The sequence below is a fragment of the Tamandua tetradactyla genome, chromosome 3 (genome assembly GCF_023851605.1).
Source record: "Tamandua tetradactyla isolate mTamTet1 chromosome 3, mTamTet1.pri, whole genome shotgun sequence".
Taxonomy (NCBI): Eukaryota; Metazoa; Chordata; class Mammalia; order Pilosa; family Myrmecophagidae; genus Tamandua; species Tamandua tetradactyla.
Genome location: NC_135329.1, coordinates 129,784,365 through 129,809,799, shown reverse-complemented (window position 1 = coordinate 129,809,799; position 25,435 = coordinate 129,784,365). Strand labels below are relative to the sequence as shown.

General features: G+C 35.9%; 1 protein-coding gene across 10 annotated transcripts in view; it reads left to right on the top strand.

The window, feature by feature from the left end:
* Positions 1-532: 532 nt before the first annotated feature.
* The window catches only part of WDSUB1 (WD repeat, sterile alpha motif and U-box domain containing 1), a 53,172-nt gene continuing 28,269 nt past the window's right edge, over positions 533-25,435 (top strand). For 2 of the 10 annotated variants that reach the window (XR_013172783.1, XR_013172784.1), the window contains exons 1-9: positions 533-699; positions 2,984-3,400; positions 4,970-5,154; positions 10,627-10,719; positions 12,662-12,755; positions 17,950-17,983; positions 19,512-19,552; positions 19,633-19,739; positions 20,486-20,661. Coding sequence is in view for 7 of the 10 variants with exons in the window: in XM_077153932.1 (XP_077010047.1) it covers positions 3,003-3,400; positions 4,970-5,154; positions 10,627-10,719; positions 12,662-12,755; positions 17,950-17,983; positions 19,512-19,552; positions 19,633-19,739; positions 20,482-20,661 (1,132 nt within the window). In the remaining 3 variants the exon portion in view is untranslated. Of the gene's footprint in view, positions 700-873; positions 1,078-2,983; positions 3,401-4,969; positions 5,155-10,626; positions 10,720-12,661; positions 12,756-17,949; positions 17,984-19,511; positions 19,553-19,632; positions 19,740-20,481; positions 20,662-25,435 lie in introns of those variants that run through there. The other 8 variants (XR_013172782.1, XM_077153932.1, XM_077153936.1 and 5 more) reach the window with 7 other exon arrangements.

The window sequence follows — 25,435 nt, the reverse complement described above, 5'->3', positions numbered from 1 at the left end:
GGCCCGTTGTAATCATTCACACTTGGAAACCAAGGTTCACCTGAGAGCCTCACTCTGAAAGGGTGGGAGAAACGCACATCAGGTTCAGGGGATACGACGGTCCTATAGGCAGAGGGAACCTCAGGACTGGATGGAGTCCAGGGGTTAGCAGCCTGGCCTGGAAAGAGGTGAAGAGAGAAGACACCAAGTTATAGACTGCTGAAGGCAGTTACCTAAGCAGAGAAGACCAGTCAGAGAGGTCAGAGGAAAGCAAAAGAAAATGCAGGTTGGAGAAGTTCGGTAGAAGGAGATTCAAAAACTTTAAACTGGGATAATCGGACAATTTATATAATCCCCTTTTAAAAACCACATTTCAGTGTCACATGCACTCCCGAGACCCGGGATCTCACCTTCCTCAAGCGAGGGAAAAAGGACAACTAAAGGCTTTTTCCCTGTCTGGACTCATCTTAATCGTGGAGCCCTAACTCACAGACCTCCTAATCCGGGGCTAAAGGGCGCGCATGCGCCGCGGCACCCACTGCGCCCTGACGGGGCGGGGCCTGTTCGCTACGCCCCAGGTTTTACCCCGCGGGGTGCCGGCGGGTTTCTTTGCGCGTCACGTGACTGGCGCTGCTCGTGGGCACCTGAGGGCGGATCCCGCGCGCAGCTAGAGTCCTCGGGGCGGACGGGGTCGAGCCCACTGGACAGTTTAAGCGGCAGGTGGGGGAACGCGGCTGGTGTGTACGGGGCAGCGTTCCGACTGCTGTCTCCCTCAGCCCGCGGAGCTCTGGGAGTTGGAACCCTCGGTTTCTCGGAATCTGATTCCGAGACAGGGTCAAGACAGGGACCTGCCGAGACCGTGACGGGCGCGACGACCGGTTTGCTTGGACTCAGACTGGGAGTGGGGCGGCGCCTGCCGACTTCCGGGACCAAGCTGGACCCCGGCTGACGCTGGTCCTCGCGCCCTGGAAGGTTCGGCGCCTCGGGATGAGCGCCAGGCGTCCGAGGCCGCGCTCCTACCTCGAGTCACCCAGTCTGCAGAGGCCGGGCAGGCTTCTCGGAATTGGACAAATTCTTGGTCTTTGTGTGCGGGGGGCAGTAAGTGGCAGGCTTTATTTTGGAAGAGTGTTGGCGCATTTCGGGTTTGATTTGGAGTGGATGGGCTGCGTGTCTTGCCACTGGGCGAGTTGAGCCGGTTTAGGCGGGCTGCAGCGTTTGATGTGAGCGCGGAGGCCTGCCTGGATGTCACCCCCGGGGGCAGGTGGGGGTAGGCTTGAGATCGCTTTTCAAAACAGATTCTAAGCTGATTGCGGTCTCTTTCCTCCGCCTTGAGAGACCTCGAAGTGCAGTGGAAGCCGAGTGTCCCCGGGTGTGGAGGTCAAAGTAAAGGGGAAATAATTTTATTTGAAAATTACTTATGAGCACTTACTTGGTCAGTAGGGATTTGGGAATGTTTCAGAAATCACCACGTGATCTTGATTGTTTTCAGTGCGGTGATACAGAAGATAATCTCCCAGAAGAATTCTTGTTTGGTTTTGGGTTTGTTTTGTTTTTATTGGGGCGTATTAAAAAATAAAGAGGCTGAACTTTGGGGGTAAGATGAAAACTCCATCATTTTGATTTTAGAGATTTCTTTAAATAAGCAAGATTAGGACAAAAAGTGATTAATTTTTTTCAAGCCTGGGTTGTACCTTATCCTTCGGGTCTGATTATTGCCTCCTACACCATTTTTCCACAGCCGGATATATATTTGTTTTTAATTTTCTAATAATTTCATATTGCATTCCATGCATAATATTTAAAGGCTAGAGCTCAGTTGGATTTAGAAAAAAGATTTTTAATTAAATGTTTGAGCATATTAGGTGCCTGACACTATTTTATGTGCTGTGGATAGAGAAGTGAGCAGGGAGGTCAAGGTCTCTGCTTATCGGGAACTTACATTCTGGTGGGGGGAGGGGGACCACTAAATAAATACATGAATATATGGGATGGAATGGTAATTGCTATACTGAGATCTAAAATGGGATGGTGTGCTAGCCTAGAGAGTGACAGAGTAGTAGCTCCTTTAAATTGGGAAACTTGAAGAAGGACACTAAAATTGAGATCTGAATGAGAGATAGGAACCAGCCATTCCAAAAGTCAGAGGAAAAGGAATTCCAACTCAAGAAAACAACTCTCTGAAGATCCAAGACTGGAATCACTGTTCAGGGAGGCTGGCAAGGGATACAGGAGAGTGGTAGGAGTTGAAGTCCGAAAATTAGGCAGGCAGAACATGCAGGGTTTATAAGCTAGGGGGAGGATTTGGATTTTATTCTAAGTTTGTAAATTTGTTCTTGACTTTCATCTGGGTAAATCTTTTTTTTTTTTTTTTGGAGGGGTGTGCTCTTTCTCTTATTTTTCTTCTCTTGATTCCTTTATTCCAAGTTGATTCTTCTTAACTATTGTCTATCAACATTCTTTTATCAGACAGGATGACAAACCATGATATAATAGCTTTCAACACTGCCACTTAAATGTTGAGTGATATCTTTCATTAGTTTTACAAGGGAACCCTCTAGTTACATCTTAAAGGCGGAGCAAGGGGCAGCTGAAACAGTTTAGTAAAAAACTTCTTTGACTTGAGATCAGCAGATCAGAAACAAAGCAATGTTGAGAATTAGCCAGTTATGGAAAAGGCTTCCAAGGTGCAAATAATTACCCGAAGCTTTGTCTTTTCAGCATCTAATCAGGTTGAAGTTATTTGACAGGGTTCTTTTGCAGCAGTTGTGAAACTTTATTCACATGACAGTGGTAGCTGTGATCATCATCAGAGGTTGTGGTCTTATAAATGTTTGTCTTTCCAAGTTATCTTTAACCTGCACTTATGATAGATCTTCCTTTACATATAATGAAGGCACTGGCATTGAGCAAATTCTTTAATTGGTTTTGGTTCTTTCTTATGGATATGAGTCACATTTATCTGAATCATGGAATGAAGTAACCTTTATCTTCTTAAAAATTGCAGGCCATTTTACTCAAAGAACATGGTGAAACTAATTCACACATTAGCCGATCATGGTGATGATGTCAACTGCTGTGCCTTCTCCTCTTCCCTCTTGGCTACTTGCTCCTTGGACAAAACAATTCGCCTGTACTCCTTAAGTGGCTTCACTGAATTGCCACACTCTCCATTGAAGTTTCACACATATGCTGTTCACTGCTGCTGTTTCTCCCCTTCAGGACATATTTTGGCTTCATGTTCAACAGATGGTACCACTGTCCTATGGAATACTCAAAATGGACAGACTCTGGCAGTGATGGAACAACCCAGTGGTAGCCCTGTGCGGGTTTGCAGGTTTTCCCCAGACTCCACTTGTTTGGCATCAGGGGCAGCTGATGGAACTGTTGTTTTGTGGAATGCACAGTCATACAAGCTATATAGGTATGAATATTTAAACCCTTCCTGTTTCAGTCCTGTTGACAAGGTTCTCTCCAGATCCCACCCCCACCCCCGCCAAATATAGAAGAAAACAGAATATTTTGATGAATTTAGGAAGCAGACAGTTTTCAGATATCAGGAGGAAATGTTTTCACCTGTCTTCTGAAGGTCAAAAAACAACAGATGTTTAATGTTTTACTTGTTTATAAGTTTACTTGGCTTTAAAATTTTACATTTTCAATTTTTCTTTTTTAAATAAGGTTTAATCTTTTTACACTTTTTTATAAATTTTTACTGTAAGAGTGAGGTAAAGAAAACAGTCTTATGAATAAGGTGCGGTAATTATGGCTCAAGTGTTTTCAGTAATAAAGTAATGATGGGGAAGTCTCCCCTAAGAGATAAGCTGTTTCCCTGACTAGGCTTCTCACTGGGTGAATGACCTAGCCCAGAAGGAAAAAACTTTGTAAGTGGTATCGTGTTGCATTGTTATCAAAAAAAAAAAAAAAAAAAAAAAAAAAACTGAAAACTTATTTTTGGATAAAATGCACCTATTAATTTAAAGTGGTAATGTTATGTTATAAATTATTTTACATTAAAACCATAACCTTTAAAATATTACTGATTTAAAATATTCTACAATACCTCCCTCTCTACCCTTAGCATCATTCGGTAGAGCACAGATACCAGCTGGTCAACAAAGATGCTCATTTAGGGTTAGGTCTTGGGTTGAAGAAGGTAATATGTTTTAAGTGGCATTAATAAGCACTTAGTGTAAAGAGAAAGCACAGGAAGAATAAGATGCCTGTAAGTTATTTTATATCAATGAAATACAACTGTCAGCTCAGGAATCTTCTGTTTCACTTATCAGATGATGAGATCTGTCTCTATAATAAAACTCCCTAGTTTATATTGTAATTAATAATTTAAAATGATGCACTACAGTAAATTGAGCCACTGGCTGGGACACTTAATTTTGGGATTTTTTTACAGTTTATTTTTCCTAGTTGAAAAAAATAATCATATTGTCACCCCAGTGCTTCTCTATCTTCCCAAAATAATTTAACTTGCTTCACAGCATTTTCATAAATAAATAAATGTATTTGAAAATGAAGTAAAAGGTCTACTTCTCATCTTCATTTTAATGCAAAGGTTGAAAGTACTTTTGACCCCAATAGCATTTTTAATAAAAAGCTTCATTTTGTGTTTTAAACATATGGGTGTAGTTGATACTGTCATTGCTGCTTTTTTTTTTTTTTGCTAAGTTTTAATTCTACTTATGACTTGGTATATGTAAAAATAGGAAATAATGTGGACTTTGATTTGGACCTCAATAGTTTAGGCTTGAATACATTAGCAAAGATAATGCTTAAACCCACCCTTACTTTTAGAAAGCATATCTCAGTTTATAGCACCTAAATATTCTATTTCTGTAGGCATCTATTGCCCGTTCTCTCTAGTTCCATGATACCTTTTTTTTTTTTTAACTGTATCAAGCTACTCTTAAAGACTATAATGCAAAGTAAAAGATGCTCTGAAATGACAACCCCCTCTGTTTTGTGCCTTTCATTTCAGATGTGGTAGTGTTGAGGATGGCTCCTTGGTTGCTTGCGCATTTTCTCCTAATGGAAGCCTCTTTGTCACTGGCTCTTCATGTGGAGATTTAACAGTGTGGGATGATAAAATGAGGTGCCTGCATAGTGAAAAAGCACATGATCTTGGAATTACCTGCTGCGATTTTTCCTCACAGCCAGTTTCTGGTTAGTTATTTTACTCTTTAAGGCCCTAGTGATTCTTATTCATAATTTGTATATGACTTTTCATTCTTTTATTCATTTTCATTTCACCACAACTAAAATAAGGAGCCCTTTAAATTCATGCCTTTTAAAGAGCCATCCTTCTCTATCATTTTTGATCAAAATGCAATTATGAAGAAATAATTATATGGGAAAATCAGATTCATTAGAATATTTAGGGGATGACTCCACTTGGTATAATAAATCAAGCTTCCTTGAATATCGTAATTTGGACAGCTTAACCCTGTTGGTTTTACTCTTGATTGTGATTTTTCAATACACACCTGTATTAATATTCAAATAGAAGTGTGAAACTTAAAAATTGGAAACAAAAACTATATTTTTCCATTTGCTAATTTAATCTTTCAAAAGCTAAATTTATAAAATTGAAAGTTTGACAACATAATTGTTTTTTTTTTTTATTGAGGTAAAAGATAACTTAAAATTTACCATTTTATCCACTTCTAAGTGTACAATTCAGTGGCATTAAGTACGGTCGTAATGTTGTGCAACTGTTGTCGCTATTTCCAAAACTTTTTCATCATACCAGACAGGAGCTTGATCAAAGTCTTGTGTGTTTGGCTGATTTCACTTAGCATTGCATTCTCAGTCAAGGTTCATCCATGTTGTAGCATGTATTTGGACTTCATTCCTTTTTAGGACTGAATAATGTTTATTGTATCTATACAGTACCACAATTTATTTATTCAGTCATCTACTGATGGACACTTGGGTTATTTCTATCTGTTGGCTATGTGAATTATGCTGTGAACACTAGATAAGAATCTGTTAGAGTCCCTCTTTTCAGTTCTTTGGGTATATACCTAGATATGGAATTCCTGTGTCATGAGCTCTTTTATTAACCTCAACACCTAATTTAATTGTGGTGTTCTTTTAATGTATTGTTTTGTGTTGCTTTATTCTAAGACCAGCTTGTTGCAGACATGAACCATTTTTTCCATTTCTGTGGCACTTTCTCCAGATCTTCTATGAATCTTTGAACAATTGTGTAATGTAGAGAGATTTAGGTTTCTTTTTTTATTTAAATGATCTGAAAATGGATTTTCAATTAACGCTGTTATTGCATTAGTTGATAGAGTAAACTAAGGGTATGGGTAGCTGATAGGACCTCTAAAGGTTCATTAATCCAGGTGGAGAAATCTAGGTGAGATTCTGATGAAATACGTGTAATGCCCAGATCCCTGCCTTGTCTTTAGAACATATTTCAAAGCCACTTTTAATCTCTGTATAATTAAAAAAAACCAAAAAAGTTTGTGTAATACACATACCACAAAACTTCCTGTTTTAATGCATATAATTCAGTGTTCTTTTTATTTCACATGGGCAGGCACCAGGAACCGAACCCAGGTCCTCGGGCTTGACAGGCAAGCATTCTTACCTGCTGAGCCACAGTGGCCTGCCCTAATTCAGTGTTCTTAATTACATTCACAGTGTTGCGCTACCATCATCATCGTCCATTTCCAAAACTTCTCCATCACCCCAAATCGAAACTATGTACCTATTAAGTAATAACTCTCCATTCCTTACTATCCCTGGCATTTGGTAATCTCTAATTTACTTTATCTGTGAATTTGCTTGTTCTAGATATATCATATAAGTGGATTCATAGAATGTCTTTTTGTGTCTGGCTTATTTCACTCAATATAATATTTTCAGGGTTCATCCATGTTGTAGATATATCAGAACTTCATTGCTTTTATAGATGAGTAAGGTTCCATTGTATGTATATACCACATTTTGTTTATACTTTCATCAGTTGATGGGCACTTGGGTTGTTTCTACCTGTTGGTGATTGTGAATAATGCTGCTATGAACACTGGTGTACAAATACCTGTTTGAATCCCTGTTTTCAATTCTCTGGGGGTATATACATAGATGTGGAATTGCTGGGTCATATGATAATTCTGTTTACCTTCCTGAGGAATTGCCAAAATGTTTTCTAGTAGCGGCTGTAGCACTTTACCACTAATGGTGTATGAGGGTTCCTACTTCTTCACATCCTAGTCAGAGCTTGTTATTTTCTGGTTTATTTATTAATTTTTTTGATAATATATAGCTGTGCTAGTGGGTATGATGTAGTGTATCCTTGTGGTTTTGATTTGCATTTTCCAAATGGCTAATGATGTTTAACATCTTTTCATATGCTTGGTCGTCGTATGTCTTTGGAGAAATATCTGTTCATATCCTTTGCTTGTTTTTTTTTTTTGAATTGGGTTGTCTTTTTTTGCTGTTGAATTGTAAGAGTTCTTTATATATTCTGGATGCTAAACCCTTTATCATATGTGATTTGCAAGTATAGTCTCCCATTCTAGGTTGTCTTTTGACTCTGTTGATAATGTCTTTGAACAAGTTTTTAATTTTGATGACGTTCACTTTTCTGTGTGTGTGTGTGTGTGTGTGTGTGTGTGTGTGTGTGTGTGTGTATTTTTTGCATTGGCAGGTACCGGGAATCAAACTTGGGTCTCTGGCATGGCAGGCGAGAACTTTGCCTGCTGAGCCACCATGGCCCACCCATTCTCAATATAATTTTAACCTGTGCCCCTTTAATTTTTTAGTACTTCTGTTGAAATAGATATTACCTTATATGTAAATTTCCTGAAACAGATTATTTTCTTTAAAAACTATTGCCACAAGAATTTTGCATAATTGCTATATTTTCTTAAAATATAAAGTATATAATTTCCCTTTGTCATTGTTTAAATGGTATTTGTTACTATCTGTAAACATTTGACATGTTGACTTCCTTCTGTCTTTGTGCATTTAGCCCAAATATGTAAAAATAAATAACATGTTTTAAAAAATCTCATTTGTACCTGAGAATAAATGATCAATTCTGGTTTTTAAATGATAAACTAAAGTTTAGGTTAGGTTAGTATAATTTAATATTTTTCCTGAAGAAAATTATATTTCTAAGTATTTAGATATTGAACATAAGCACATATTTTAAGCTCCATGATTTTCCATTTCTTAGCTGAATTCTCACTACTTCAACTGAAGAATTAACTTTAAAGAATCTATTTAGTTAGGAAATGATTTAAAAAATAGTTTTCCTAGTCAGAGCTAGTACTTAAATATTTTATCAGCCACTTAAAGTCTTAGTGATTATCAGGAATTGCTTTCATCATTCAGGGTTTCTCTAAGAAAGGATTCACTCTGGCTCAGTGTGTTCTACAAAAACAAAAATGCTATTGAAATGTGGAAGTCTCATGGAATTAGAAAAAGTTTCAATGAAATGGAAGTTAATTTTTGCATATTAGACTATATTTGTGCTTTCAAGGAGACAGAAGGAGTCCATAGAAAAGCTTATTTTACATACCTACGTTTATAAATTAAATCCCATTTACTGAATATTTGCAAAACCAAACTGCAGTCTTAAGATGAATAATAGGCTTCTTAATTGTATTTTACTAAATATGTAGGCCAAAACACCTTTTGATGTAACGGTGTCTTTGTTATTAGGTGGGACTTACATAAAATCAAGTTGTTTATACCAATAAGTACTTACATACTTGCAGATAATGCAGATACCTAGTGACTATATAATGATACACTGAAATGATCTAAGTAATCATGACAAGTAGTATTATGTGATGCCATGTTTAACTTGCCCCTAATTTGTATGATTTTTTTCTACCAAATGGACTGAATTGACATTATTTTGGGTTTATATAGTTGGGTTTATATTTGGGTATATACAGCCTTTGTTTGTTTAAATTAAATGAAAAATAAGCCTCCCATTAGTATTCCTTGTGAATTATGTATCAAGCTTTTAAGAAACTGATTTAGCCTGAAGAAGTTAAGTTGAAATAATTAAGCATTTAACACTTATACCTGACTTTTCCTCCTAAACTTCTCCATCAGTGCCCACCTCAGAGATTCTAAAATGGGGTTTGAGGGACTATGGTAAATCAAAATACAGGGTAAAGGATGACAGTGTCTGTATTTTAGAACTTCACTTACTGTATGAGATGAAAGGAAAAGAGCTTTATTTTGTCCAAAATCTAAATTTTCTGTAGCACACAATCTAACTCAACCTGTCTGGATAGTTCATTTAAATAACCAAAATACATGGAACCCAGAATGGAAACAGGGTTTGTAATTCTGTATAGCTTAGTATAATACCCGGATACATCCCAGAGTATGTTGGGCAGATAATTAAAAAGTATTGGCAAAGTCACTTGAGGGACTGGAGAAAAAATTTGAAACTAGTAAACTTTCCCACCTGGGAAACCCCCGATATTCATTCGTCAAGTTAATAGGCTAAGCCCTTTCTCTTATGAAACTTATTTCTGTAGTGGACAAGCTAAGCCTAACTTCCAGAGAACCTCTTTTGTTGCTCAGATGTGGCCTCTCTAAGTCCAACTCTGCAAGTAAAATCATTTCCCTCCCCAGTATGTAGGACATGATGTCCAGGGTGTGCCTGACCCTGGCACCATGGGATAACAATGCCATGTAGCATTTACTTTGTTAATAAATGTAACAAAATAAGATATCAGTGGTTAAGAAAGTTCGAATAGAGTCAAGAGGCTATTCTGGAGGCTATGCTTATGCAGCCTTCAGCTAGATGTTGCTAATTGCTGCAGTTTGCCAAACCCCAACCAAAATCATTCCTGTTAACCCTAAAAAACAACCAGGGCTCTGAGATCTTACAAAGGTTTCATGTAGTAAGTTTACTTCTCAGAGACCTAAATCCTTCAGATGATTCTTAGGACAGATAAATCCTAAAACTGAGGGTTTCCAGTCTCCAAGAACATCGACCAGTTCCATCCCCCTATCTAATATTGTCTACACCCCTGTTCAACATGAAAAAAGTTAGAATGGGCATAACCCAAATTTCCCTAAAGATTGGGAGAAGAATCAAAGGAGGAGGAGGAGTTAGAGAAGTTAGGATTTAAAAAATGAGTATGATTACAGAATCATTATATAGATTTTTCTTTTTAGTCTCCAGTGTAGCAGCTAAAGGGAAGAATCTGAAATTGTGGAACTGTAACCCCATACCAAACTTTGAAATCTGCTCTATGACTAGCTGTTAAAATGTACTTTGAAATTTGTTTTTTTATAATATGTGTTGTATTTCATAATAAAAAATGTGAAAAAAGAAAAATTGGATTGGAGGATGCTTTGGCCTTGGTAGCTCAAAATTGACCCTTGCAGCCTTGAGTTCTATCTTTAGCAGAAGGTAAATAAAAAGGGGCTTTTTTTGTAGGAACTTAAAGATGCTAACAGTATAATCCTTTGTGTAATACCTTAGAAGAAATTCTTGACATTGTTTTATGTTATGAATTAATTAATATTGGTCATGAATATGATTTAAATGAATGAAATTAGCAGATCTCAGTATAAGAAATTACACAATTTTTGGTTTAAATGTGCCTTCAAGTCTTTGTATTTTTAAAACAAATTTACATTTTTTAGGTGGTGAACAAGGCCTTCAGTGTTTTCGATTGGCATCATGTGGTCAGGATTGTCAGATCAAAATTTGGATGGTTTCTTTTACCCATATCTTAGGTATGTATTCAGTGGTTTTCTAAAACTTTCTGTGATCCAGATATAATTTCTGTTCTAATTGATCTAAGATACTCGGAATGTCTAAAAATGATTCTAAAAATATTTTTTCATGAAACTTTACATGCCTGTAACACATATCTATGATTTAATAATTGGATGTTCTCTGCTGATCATGACCTCACAACATCACCACCACACATATTCCTGCTCCCCAGAGGTAGCTTTGTTCCATTTTTTCTATTTTCACTTCTTTTGGTGGTTCCTCCTGTTGATGTAAACATTGCTTATACCATTATATTTTTAATTTATTGACTTTAGTTACTGCTTTTTGACCATGTATGGGTCTTTTCCTGTGCATTGTACTGTTCTCTCAGGTAGCCCTTTTCAGTCAAGAAACATGTTCAGATTTGGATACAGTATTCCTTTACATTATTTTTTTAAATAGTTTTTCTCCTTCATTTCCACTTTTCTCTCTCTGTTTTTTTACAACTATTAATTTTTAGTCCTTCTGAATTAATTCTCCATATCAATTGGTCTCCACATTCTCAAGTCTTTTTTCTATTTTTGGGGGGAAAAATTCCTCCTTTTTATTTTTAATCTCTTGAATTTTTATCCCATCAGTCTTATTGCCAATTCTTGTTTTGGTCTCTGTTTTTTTCTATAGGGTCCTCCTTTTATTTTATGAATGTAGGATCTGTCCACATCTCTCAGGATACTAAATTAGGTTTTTGTTTTGTTTTTAAGTTCCCATCTGTTTCCTGATCATTTGTGCTCTGACCCTTTTTTTGTATATCCTTATCTTTCTGTTTGATATTGTCACCTTCAAATCTCTGGTGATCCTTAGCATTCCGTTCGAATCTAAAAATTAGACAGTAATAACATGACTTGAAGTTCTGTGCATGTGGGTGGATTTTTTGTTGTTGTTGGCAAACTCCTCTTTTTGGATAAGGAGAAAATGGGGGTGGGTCAGAGCGTTTGAGAAGATACCGGTCTGTGCTGCTCTGAACTTGGAATGGAACTTCCCAGGCAGTCAGTATTTTCCTTAGGATGTTTTGCTGGGGGTAAGCCCCTGACTGTTGTGCAGCATATTGTGGGTGGGATTGGAGGTAAACGTTAAATGTCTCATATATAGACTTTCAGCTAATTTTTTTGTTTTCAAGTCTGTGTCATTCTGCCTTTCCTTTTGTCTAGTTGTTGAGAGTCCAGATCTCTTGGGGTTTTCTAGAGCAGTTTAGCTTTCTTCTTGGCACTCTGGACTGTTACTCCTCTACACTACCTGGTCTAGTTTGCTAGCTGCCGGAATGCAAAACACCAGAGACGGACTGGCTTTTCATAAAAGGGGATTTATTTTGTTAGTTCTTCAGAGGAAAGGCAGCTAACTTTCATCTGAGGTTCTTCCTTATGTGGGAAGGCACAGGATGGTCTCTGCCGGCCTTCTCTCCAGGCCTCTGGGTTCCAACAACTTTCCCTGGGGTGATTCCTTTCTGCATCTCCAAAGGCCTGAACTGAGCTGTGAGTGCTGAGATGAGGTATGCTGAGCTGCTGCTTGGGCTGTGCTGCATTGCGCTCTCTCATTTAAGCACCAGCCAATTAAATCAAACGTCATTCATTACAACAGGCAGCCTCTTAGCCGGCTGCAGATGTAATCAGCAACAGATGAGGTTCACTTACCATTGGCTCATGTCCACAGCAACAGAACTAGATGCCTTCACCTGGCCAAGCTGACAACTGACTCTGACTACCACACTACCTCATGATTAATCTACTTTCTTTCTTCCCTTCTGGTTTCTGATGACCTTTTCCAATCATCTTCATTGATGTGCATTGATAAAATGCTTTATTAATTCCTTCATTGTCATTTCAGTAGAGACTCTGAAATTATGTGTTCAAATGGCCCTTTTGATTCAGATACCTAAAAATGTTCTTACATTGTTATTTACAGGTTTTGAATTAAAATACAAAAGTTCACTGAGTGGGCACTGTGCACCTGTTCTGGCCTGTGCTTTTTCCCATGATGGACAGATGCTAGTCTCAGGGTAAGGAGTTTAATTTCCTAAAACCATTTTGATATGAAATAGAACAGAAATACAGAAAAGTACCTAAAACATAAAATCATTGATCAATAAATGATTATACAAACCTGTATAACTACCACTCAAGTCGAGAAGGAGAACATTGCTGATTCTGTACCCAAAGTCCCCTCCTTCCAAATGCACCTTTCTGGCTACATCTCCTCAGATTACTGTTACAACCTAAATATGGATTCTTAAATATACCAACTTGTTACCTCCCCCCCACTCTTTTTAATTAATTAAAAAAAATTTTTTTAAATACCAAAAAATACCTCCCCCACTTTTTTTTAACTGATTTAAAGCAAATCACACAGTATGAAATATTTTGTGAATGGCTTTTTTAAATATAATATTGTGTTTGTGATATTCATACATATTGTTCCACATTGTTGTGGTTTGTTGATTTTTAATGCTGTTGTAATATTCCATTATATAGATATACCATAAGTGTATCTGTTTTAATGCTCGTGAACATATGGATTGTTTCCAGTTTGAGAAAATTACAATAATTATGCATATGTCTTAGTGTACATATTCATACATTTCTGTAGGGTAAATACAAAATAATGAAATTGCTGGATCATAGAATATTTGTATTTCCAGTTTTGGCAGATAACACCAAATTGTTTTCCAATGTGGTTAAACCAGTTAATGTTCCTATAGCAGTGTTGTTTTGTATCTTATCATCTACTTGGTATTGTGGGCCTTTTTCATTTTACCCATTCTGGTAGGTATATAGTGTTATCTTATTAAGATTATAATTTGTGCTTCCTTGAAACTGAATTAGCACATTTTTAGAAGTTTATTGGCCATATGTATTTCTTTTTGAATGAACTACCAGTTCATACCTCTCAGTTATCTTTTTTAATTGATTTGTTGTGTTGTGTACGTCTCTCTTTCTATAATATTTTTCTGTAAATGAACCATTTATTAATAATGTGCATGGCAAATATCTTTTTACCACTTTGTGGATTACCTTTTCATAGTTCATAATTTTAGTGTAGTCCAGTTTCTCAATCTTTTTATTTATCTTCTGGTTAAATATTTCCTACTCTGAGTTCATGGAGATGCTGTCCTACATTATTGTCTAAAAGCCTCATTGTTTAGCTTTTCACAAAATTGATTCATGTATCCATGAATCATGTATCCATGGTTTGGAGTATGAATCCATGTTCATTTCTTTCTTTGTGGGTATCCAGTTATCCCAGAAAAATTTATTGAAAAGACCTTTTTTTCTTCACCATTTTGCTGTGCTGTGTTGTCGGAGATCATTGACAACAGTGTTGGGCTGTTTCTCATCCTGCTTTTCTGCTCTGTATTTCTATTTATCTATCCTTGTAATAAATAATGCCATCCTGTGTCTTTCTAAGGCTTTATATCTTGTTTATTTTTTGGCTCTTGACAATTTCATATACATTTAGAATCAGCTTATCAGGTTGCCCCCAATTCCCTCCTCCATATATGAACACACAAACCTGATGGGTCTTTCGTTGAAATTATATTGGATCTGATTAATTTGAGGAAAATTGACATCTTTCTGACACTGAGTTTTATAATCCATGAATATGGAATATTTCCTTTTATAGTCTCTTAGTTGTCTTCTGTATAAAGGTCCTTCATGTCTTTTATTAGATTTATTTCTAAGTATTTAAATTTTTTTGTTGCTATTATAAAGAGGTCTTTTGAAACTTTTTTGTTTTTAGTATATAAAAATAAAATGGATTTATCTAGAATTTTTTCTGTTTTCTATATAGAAAATCATATCACTTATGAATAATGATGTTTTCTTCTTCGTTTCTAATCCTTGTGCCTATCATATATTTTCTGTGCCTTACTTAACTGGGGAATGCTTCTAGGACAGTGGCAATTGTGATAACAGGTATCCTTGTCTGAGTCCTTGTGTTAGTTAGCAAGCTGCTGGGATGTGGCTGGGATGTCATATATCAGAAATGGAATGGCTTTTAAAAAGGGGAATTTAATAAGTTATACATTTAAAGTTCTGAGGAGGTAAAAGTGTCCAAATTAAGGCACTGCTCAAGAAAAACTGATGGGTCAGGACCACCTCTGTCAGCTGGGAAGTTGTGTTGCTGGCCTCTGCTGGTCCCTCGTTCCAGGGCTCCATTGCTTTCAGCCTCTTTTCCTGTGGGGGTTCCTCGCTTTGCTTCTCCAGGGCTGGCTTTCATCTCTTGGCTTCTCTTGGCTCTCTCCCAGGTTCTGGCTTGCTTAACATCTCATGGCGGTCTGCTGGGCTGTAAGCATCTTCGGACATCTGTGTCTCTGTTCTCTGCCTGTCAGCTCTGCACTGTCGTTTCTGAAGTTTCTCCAAAATGTTTCCCCTTTTAAAGACTCTAATAAATCTAATCAAGACCCATCTGGAATGGGTGGAGTCACAGCTCCATCTAATCAAAAGTTTACACCCACAATTAGGTGTGTCACATCCCCATGGAGATAATCAAATCAAAAGATTCCAACCAACAATATTGAATTAGGATTAAAAGAAATGGCTACTCCCACAAGATTGGATCAGGATTAAAACATGTCTTTTTCTGGGGTACATAATACCTTCAAATGGGCACATTGTAAAGGGAAAGATTTCATTATTAATTATGTTCATTGCAGATGGTAGGTAAGCTTTATTGGTTCTTCTATTCTTTCTAGTATTTTTTAGAATTTGTAGTATTTTATGGCTCTTGTATTTTATCAAATGATATTTTTGTACATCTTTTGATATGATCTTATTATTTTTCTCTTTTATCCTATAGTGTGGTAAATTACTGATTTTTAAATGTTAAACCAATCTTGCTTTGTTGGAATAAACCCAATTTAGGCATGATATATTACCAGTTTTGCCTGTTACTGTAGAGAAATTAGTTTCATTCAGCTGTGGCTCCTTTGTGATTCATATTTTTTCCTCTGGCTGTTCTTAAAATTTTCTCCTTTTCCAGTGGCATTAATTACATTCCCAATGTTATGCAACTATCACCACTATCCATTTCCAAAACTTTTTCATCACCCCAACAGTACCTCTGTACCTATTAGATAATAACTCCCCATTCCTTTCTGTCCCCAGCCCTTGGTAACCACCAGTCTATTTTCTGTCTCTCTGAACCTGCTTATTCTAGATATTTCATATAGATGGAACAATACAGTATTTATCTTGTCTGGCTTCTTTCACTGAATATAATATTTCCAAGGGTCATCCATGTTGTATCATGTAGCAGAACCTCGTTCTTTTTCATGACTGAATAATATTCCATTACCTGGATATACTACATTTTGTTTATCCTTTCAAATGTTGATTCATGGGATAATTTCTACCTTTTGGTTATTGTGAATAATGCTGCTATAATTTAGGGAATATTTTGAGGTTTTATATTGTTTCAGTAGCTCTCAAAGTATTTTATTTTGTCTCTCTTTACAGTAGTTCTGTTATTCTCCTGGTCACTTGAGTTCAAAGCTCAAAATCTCAAAATCTTCTATTATTTTTTCCTAAACCTAAATTCCTACCCTCAGGTCTAATCAGTTACCAGATCTTATTGTGTCTTCATTTGAATCACCATTACTCAAATGAGGGGCTGTGTGAGGTGAGCTTACATTTCCCAAAGTCTGCATGTCTCCGTCCGTAATTTCCATTCTTCTTGCTTGGATTCAGTGAGTTCCTAACTGTTCTTCACATTTGGCTTCTTCCTCCACAAATTATTTTGAGGAGCAGGTGAACCTGTTTTATTACCTGCATGTCTAACAATCTGTTGCCTACAAGGTTGTCTGAATTGCTTGGACAAGTAAGTACTCAGGGCGTTTTCTAGTTTTGTTCTATTCTACTTTTTCAGTCTTATTGCTTGCTATTCCAGTATGTGGACTCTTAGTCATTATGCCAAATTTCGTCTTCCCAGTACAGTGCCCTTAAAGATCACTAGTGTTGATTTTGCTTTATCCATTGGATGAGTTCCTTTTCATTGCATTTGATGGTGGTCTCAGAAGATGGAATGTCCTTGAAGTTTTTTTTTTTTTAAGCTCAGAATTAATAGAATTTTTCCTAAAAAATTTTAGACATTCCAGTAATACCTTGTTTTTTTTTTGGAATTTAGGACTAAATAAATAGTATAGAAATTATTTAGCAGAGATATAGGCAAGTAATGTTAGCTGGTATTGTTATTATTTCTTAGTGTTTTTGGGTGGAATTTAAAACTTAATGCTGTAATTCTGTTTTTTTGACATCCAGGATGTATTTCTGTGCTTCCCATTTTCTTGTATTTTATTTTTATTTAAATTTTAAAATTTAAATGTAATTTCTACTTCAAACTTATGACAAAGATTCTGTAGTCAAAATCTCTCATCAATATTGGGTGGTTTGTTGAACAAGAAATTTTCAGTCTTATTGAAAATAAAATTGAAGTACTTCTAACATACTTCTATCAGGTGTGTGTTCTGTGGTAAGTTTATAATCAGCTACCTTTTATATTAAGTATAAATATTGTACAGAGAATAGTAGCACTTGTATCATTGATATGTTTTCTCACCTTGCAACATATATCATGGCAGCATAAAGATTATTTCCATGGGGGGTAAATACCATAAAGAAGCACATTTATCTGTTGTTTAAATATAGAATTTTCCTTGTCATGATTTGATTCCCCTCTAGAATGATCCCACATGGTTGCTTTTAAGTTTTATGCCTTTAAAAGAAACCGTGAAGAGGCAGCATGAGTTTTAGAATTATACTTTTCAAAAAGGAGTCATGATCAAAACATACATATCTTGATTAGCATTTAAGGAACAACCATATCAGTAGTAATGGACAAGACAATCTGAAACAAAAACCTAGAGAGTAATAGCTTTTTCTTGTGGTAATTTTTCTATTTGAATTACTAACTTGACATAGAAATTGTCTTATTTATGTATCACAGTTCCTTGTCCATTTAATGGCTATGTGTTATAAATAGCACATGCTATTATTTTAATAAAGCTTATAATTTTCGTCACATTTGACATGAATAAAAGTACATACAAATGAACAAAAAGTATATTCTAAATGTTTGTATATCAATATGTCAGACTTCCCTAAAAGTGAATAAAATAATGTAAAACATCAATTACATAAATGCTATACTTTATTTTTATAGAATTTTTACCCATATAATTTTTTTTTGTTTTAAAGATCAGTGGATAAGTCTGTCATAGTGTATGATACTGTAAGTATTTCAAAATCTTGCATGTGATCTATATAAATTATCTTTATTAGGCTGCTGAATTTAGTTAAGCCAAGATTTAAAAAAAAAAGTACACTTTTTTCCTTTTAGTATACCTAAGAATGTGATGTAATATATGCATTTCTGTAAGTGCTAAAGTAATTATGCAAGTATGGTATTGGTCTGGAAAAGACCCTCATATTTCAGTAACGATTTCAAGATGAACAAGACTTTTTATCAGAACCTAAAGTATATATACAAAGTTAAAGAGCAGCAATGTACAAAAAATCATTTTCAGTCTGTTATTCTTAAAATTTTATGTGAGATTCCATAATAGAAAAGAATAAATGTTTTTCCTAAGGCTTTTGGAAGGTATAGCTAAAAATGGCCTGCCACTCTTTAGAGTCCTGGCTGGATTTAGTGACTAGTGTAAGAAAGAGTACCTTATAATGACTTGGGAAAGTGGAAATTTGGGGCAGATGTATAAGGGTAAAGACCAAATTCAGTGAATATGAAGAGAAAAATGAACATTTTGCATGTAGCAAAATATAGCTGATGAAAATTTGCCCCTAGAGAAATTAGTGTTGAGTGGAGTCTTCTAGTGATTGAGTTCAGGCTATAGTTATGCCAGCAAATGAAATGGAGATGTAAATCCTCAAAGTGAAATAAGGCAAGCAAGAATATCAACTAATCCTTCACATAGAAGTTGCAGTCAGTAAGGGTCTTGCAGGAAATGGAAAAGAATACTCAAGCTAGATGCAGTAGATCCTTCCCATTTCTTAGGAAATTTTCATGAGACACAACATTTATAAAAACAGCTCTGGGCGGGCCGTGGTGGCTCAGCGGGCAAGAGTGCTTGCCTGCCGTGCCGGAGGACCCCGGTTCGATTCCCGGCCCCAGCCCATGTAAAAAACAAACAAACAAACAAAATATAATAAAACAAGAAAATGTTTAAAAATGTTTCCCTTCCTTCCTTCCATCCTTCCTTCCTTCTCTGTCTTTCCTTCCTTTCCTCCCTCTCTCTTTAAAAAAAAAAAAAAAAAAAACAGCTCTAACATCTAATTTTCTCTATAAATTATGTACGTGAGTTCCAGTTAATATATCTAGATGTCGGATAGGCTGCTTAGTGTACTCAAAATCTCAGTGACTAATTTCAGTGAATACAAGTCAAATACCATGGCAAAATGCAAGTTATTTTGTGTAGTACACACTTAGGTTTCCCTTTAGGTTAGTTTAAAAAAATTGTCAAATGACTAGGGTGACCCCTATATGAAAAATTTCTAGAAAGATGGTCAGTAGACAACCATGTTGATAATTTTTAAAAAGTGAAGCAAATACCTGATACTATTATTAGTCATAGATGCAGTTCTGTAGGACTCGTTTATTGGTTAGGTTTCAAAATTATAGTTGTGACTAATATATATAAATATGTACGTAGCATATAAACTATGTCAAATGAATTAGAAATAATCTGTATCAGTGACTTTGCTCTTGTCTGAGCAAACATAAAGCTGTTTTTCTTGCTTTCCAGAATACTGAGAACATTCTTCACACATTGACTCAGCATACCAGGTCTGAACTTAATCTTGCTTTATAGTAATAAAATTCAAAAATTAGCCAGAAGATACATAATATTCATTTCTATTAACTAGGTATGTCACAACCTGTGCCTTTGCACCTGGTACCCTTTTACTTGCTACTGGTTCAATGGACAAAACAGTGAACATCTGGCAGTTTGACCCAGAAGCCCTTTGTCAAGGTTAGTGAGGATGCCATGTTTAATACAGTTCAGTCCCACTCAAAATCAGAAATTCAGTAACTATTTCAACAAGCTAGTCATGTTGCTTTTCTCAATGTAAAGTGTGCATAAATGTAATAAAATTTTAAATAATTTTGGAGAAGCCAGTATTAAAGCATTTGAATTACCTTAAAACTTTAGTAAATTCTTTTGGGTGCACAGCCCATGGTTTTGTAAACTATTTCTTTTTGCTCTGTACTAATTTTTCAGATAAATATAGTCTGAGAGCAGAATAGAAATTATAATATTATTTTGTTGTTTTTATTTTGTCCTCATCAAGCAATGTCAGCACCTAATTTAGGATTTTAATTTTTATCAATGTCAGGAATAACCTAATAGTGGTGCTGAAATGCAGATAATAGAGCAAATAAAATACCTCTTCTGGCTTGAATTTTGTACAGTAAAAGAAACTTGTCTTTCTGGAGAGAAGAAAAATATAGTAAAAAAGACTAGTATTTAATATTAAATAAATAATGTTAAATAATTATACATGGTGATACTTAATTTTTGAAAATTTTAGAAAGTTAAAATAGCAAAACATATTTAAGGAAATTTCATTTACTTCTTAAATCAAAATAGAATGATTGTAAGGAAAATACTTTGTTCTGTTGTTTGTTATTTCACTTGTCTTTTTGCCTGTGTGTTTTTGTTTGTTTGTTTTTTTCTTTTTGGTTTTTGCTTTGCATTGTTTTGTTTTTTTAAGCAAGTAGCACAGAAGATCAACCAAAGCAATTTATTGAAGATTGGTCAGAGGAGGATGTCTCAACGTGGCTCTGCACACAAGGTTTACATGATCTTGTTTGCATTTTCAAGATGAATAACATTGATGGAAAAGAACTGTTGAATCTTACAAAGGAAAGTCTAGCTGATGATTTGAAAATCGGTAAGATTAATAAAAGAATGGCAATCTTAAAAAAAAAAACTTAGTAATTTACTTTGGAGTTGGTTTTAGTTGTATTAATGGTTTCCTCTTAATATCCTAACACAGTAATTATTCTGGTGAACGACTTTGTACAGAGTGAGAGTATATTCTTATTAGATGAGGGAAAATATAATGTTACATAGCATTTCTTTGGGTGACTAAAGGTACCTGTAATTGTAATTAAAAAGTTTTAATTGTGATATAATTCACCTACCATAAAAATTGTTCTGTGAAGTGTACAATTCAGTGATTTTTTTTTTTCAGTATATTCAGAGTTTTGCAACCACCTCTACTCTCTAATTCCAGGACATTTTCATCATCCCCCAAAGAAATCCTATAGTCATAAGCAGTCATTCTCCTTTTTCTCCTTCTTCCAGTCCCTGGTAACCACTCAGACTTTCTGTTTCTAATGTTTGCCTATGCTGGACATTTCTTTTAGAATATAATAGGTAGCCTTTTGTGTTTGGCTTCTTTGACTTAGCATAATGTTTGCAAGACTTATTGTTTTCTGTGTATTCATATTTCATTATTTTTCTATGTCTGAGTAATATTCCATTGTATGGATATGCCATACTTTGTTTATCTGTTCATCTGTTGATGGACATTTGAGTTGTTTCTGCTTCTTGGATGTATATAAGTAATACTGCTGTGGACATTCTTGTACAGGTGTTATGTGAACATATGTTTTCAGTTCTCTTGGGTATATACTCAGGAGTGGCATTTCTGAATCACGTTATAACTGACATTTTGAGAACTGCCAGACTGTGTTCCAAAGCAGCTGCACCATTTTACATTCCTACCAACGGCATATGAGAATTCCAGTTTCTTCATATCCTTGCTAACACTTGTTATTATCTCCTTGATTAAAACTATCCGAAGTGCTTGCAAAGTGGTATCTCATTGTGCTTTTGATTTGCATTTCTCTAATAGCTAATGATGTCAAGCATCTTTTCATGTTTTCATTAGCCATTTGTATATCTTCTTTAGAGAAAAGTCTATATAGACAATGCCCATTTTTAAGTTGGGCTGTCTTTTTGTTGTTACGTGTATGAATTTCTTATATATGATTTGAAATTATTTTTTCCTTTTATGTGGGTTGTATTTCCACTTAGTGCAATTACAGATGAAGTAGGCATTACACATGATCTTTTGTTTACTATGAATTTTATGTCTTTTCTGTTCCTCTCTTCCTCCATTACTGCCTTTTGTGTTAGAGATTTTCAAGTATAAATGTTAATTCCTTCTTATTCTTTATTATATTAATGTTACTCTCTTAGTTTTTTGCCTAGGGTTACAATGAACATTTAAATATATAACAGTCTAATTTGAATAAATGCCAACTTTATTCAAATTTTTTTGAATTTGAATTTTGCTAGTATGAAAACATTTTGGCTCAGTGTAGCTTCATTTCTGCCCTCCTTCCTTTGTGCTATTATTTTTTTATACAGGTTACCTCTTTATACATTATATTTCCATCAGACATTATAATTTTTGCTTTCAGTAGTTGTCTTAAATAAGATGGGAGAAAAAGGATTATAAGCAAAAAACCTATTGTCTTGTATATTTACCTATGTAGTTACTTTTTTGTTTTTGTTTTGCCTTTACTTCTTATTTCTATTTTAATATTTTTATTGTAAAACCTTAACATACAAACATTCTTTTTTTTTTTTTTTTTAGAGATCATTTTATTAGTTTTTGTTTGTTTGTTTGTTTTTTACATGGGCTGGGGCCGGGAATCGAACCGGGGTCCTCCGGCATGGCAGGCAAGCACTCTTGCCCGCTGAGCCACCGCGGCCCGCCTATACAAACATTCTTGACATAGAAACATTCCATACATGGTGTACAATCAGTGACTCACAATATCATCACATAGTTGGGTAGTTATCACCATGATCACGTTTTTGAACATTTGCATCACTCCAGCAAAAGAAAGAAGAAAGAAAAAACTCATACATACCATACACCTTGCCCCTCCTCTCATTGACCACTAATGTTTCAATCTACTCAGTTTATTTTAACTTCATTCCCCCTACTGTTTATTTTTTATTCATATTTTTTACTCATCTGTCCATACTCCAGATAAAAGGAGCATCAGACACAAGGTTTTCACAATCACACAGTCACACTGTAAAAGCAATATCATTATACCATCTTCAAGAATCAAGGCTTCTGGAAAACAGCTCTGCAGTTTGAGGTACTTCCCTCTAGCCATTCCATTACACCATACATTAAAAAGGGGCTATCTATATAACACATATCTATATAATGCATTGTCTCTAGGATAACCTCTTGACTCTTGAAATCTCTCCACCACTGAAACTTTGTCTCATTTCTCTCTTCCCCCTTTTGGTTGAGAAGGTTTTCTCAGTCCCTTGATGCCAGATCCTGCCTCATCCCAGGATTTCTGTCCCACTTTGCCAGGGAGGCCCCTGGGAGTCATGTCCCACATAGGGGAGGAGGGCAGTGCGTTCACTTGCTGTGTCAGCTTAGAGAGAGAGGCCACATCTGAGCAACAAAAGAGGTTCTCTGGGCGTGACTCTCAGGCATAATTTTAAGTAGGCTTAGCTTATTCTTTGCAGGAATAAGTTTCATACGGATGATCCCCAAGATTGAGGGCTTAGCCTGTTGATTTGGTTTCTCCACTCTATGTGAGAATATCAGAAATTCTCCAGATGGGGAAGTTGACTATTTCCCCTTCTCCCCATTCCCCCAAAAGGGACTTTGTGAATACTTCTTTATTCACTGTCCGAATCACTCTGGGATTTATTGAGGCATCACGCTAACCTGGACAAACCACTAAAATCTCATGCCCATTCAAGATTCCATGTACATATGGTGTTCAGCTAAACTGAACATGCAAGTTAAATTAGGAAATGCGCTGCCCTAACTATAAATTTTGTACCACATAAACATCTCTCTCTCTTCTCACATGGAAGTCGAAGTTTTAAAATATGGATGTCATCTTTTACCCAGTCTTCTGATATAGCTTAGTCCTATCCAGATTGGCTTCCTTCATATCTCTAGTTGAAGCCTGATCCCTTTTTCAGCTTTTTCAAAAGTTCCTGTATGGGGTACTGCTGACTTTCATAGCTTCAGAGCTCTAATTCTGAGTCTCAGGTATCACATAAATCCCTGAAGTTTCTGGGAAGGACCAGATCATATAGAAACAGCTCAGTTTCTGAGAATTTAGAATTAGTAGTTACAGCTTCTGAATATGTGTGATTGCTGTAAGAGTCTTACAATCTAGGACACTTTACAATATGCCCAAACCTGATATCCCATGCTCTCAATTTTAGTTCACCGAATTTTATATTATAGTTAGTCCATATGATTGAAGCATGATAATACTTGTCTTTTTGTACCTGACATTTCATTCAGCATACAGCTCTTAAGATTCATTCATCTAGTTGCATATCTCACAACTCCTTCTTGGGTCGCTTAGTAGTCCATTGTATGTATAAACCATTGTTCCCCCTTCCTTTCTTCAGTCGTTGTACCCTTAGGCCACTTCCATTCATTGTGGATCACAAACACTGCCCCCGGAGACACCAGAGTGCAAATGCCCATTGTTGTCCCCACACTCAGCTCCTCCAGATATATACTGAGCAGTGGGGTTTCAGGATCATATGGCAAACCCACCCTCCTGTGGAACCACCACACGGCTATTCAAGGGTATGCACCTCTCATTTCCCTACTGACACTGAATAGGTGCATCGCTTTCTCTACATTTTCTGGTGCTTGTTTCTCACTGTTCATTTTTAAATAGTTTTATTCACATATCATACAATCCAGCCTAAGTGTATAGACATGCCTTCGCCACCATACTCTATCTGAAGACATTTCGTTTTCTTGCACAAAGAATACATACCCCTTTCCCAATTCCCCTGCCTGTTGACATTTAACTTTGGCACAATGCCTTTGTTACATTCATTGGAAGCATGTTACAATGTTACCATTGACTATGGACCCTAACTTGCATTGACTATACGTTTTTCCATATATCATTGTAGTTACTTTTAATGGTGCACTTTATTTCTTCATGTGAATTTGAGTTACTGTCTGAGATTCATTTACTGTAAGATACCCTTTAGCATTTCTTATAAGACTGGTCCACTAACAAAATATTTTGGGGGAAGGGGTCTGGGAATGTATTAATTTTTACTTCCTTTTTAGAGGATTGTTTTACTGGATATGAAATTCCTGGTTGACAGCCTTTTTGTGTTTTTTTCAGCCCTTTAACTATGTCATCCCACTGACTTCTGACTTTCTGCTTTAAAATGAGAAATCAGCCATTAATCTTACTGAGAATCCCTTGTGCATAATGAGTTATTTCTCTTGCTGCTTTCAGGATTCTCTATTTGGTTTTGTCCTTTATACTTTAATTAGAGTGTATCTAGGTGTGAATCTTTGTGTTTTTCTTAGATGGAGTATGTTGAGCTTCTTGGATGTGTAGATTAATGTTTTTCATCAAATTTGGAAGTTTTCAATCATTATTTCTTCACATATTCTTTCTTCCCCTTTCTCTCTCTCCTCACCTTTTGGGGTTCTCTTTTGCATAGGTTGGCATGCTTGTTGGTGTTCTGTAGGTTCCTGAGATTCTCTTCATAATTTTTCATTCTTTTTTCTTCCATATTTCAGACTGGATAATCTCAACTGATCTGTCTTCCCATCACTGATTCTTTCTTCTGCCAGCCTCAGATCTGTTGTTGAGCTTCTCTATTGAATATTGTACTTT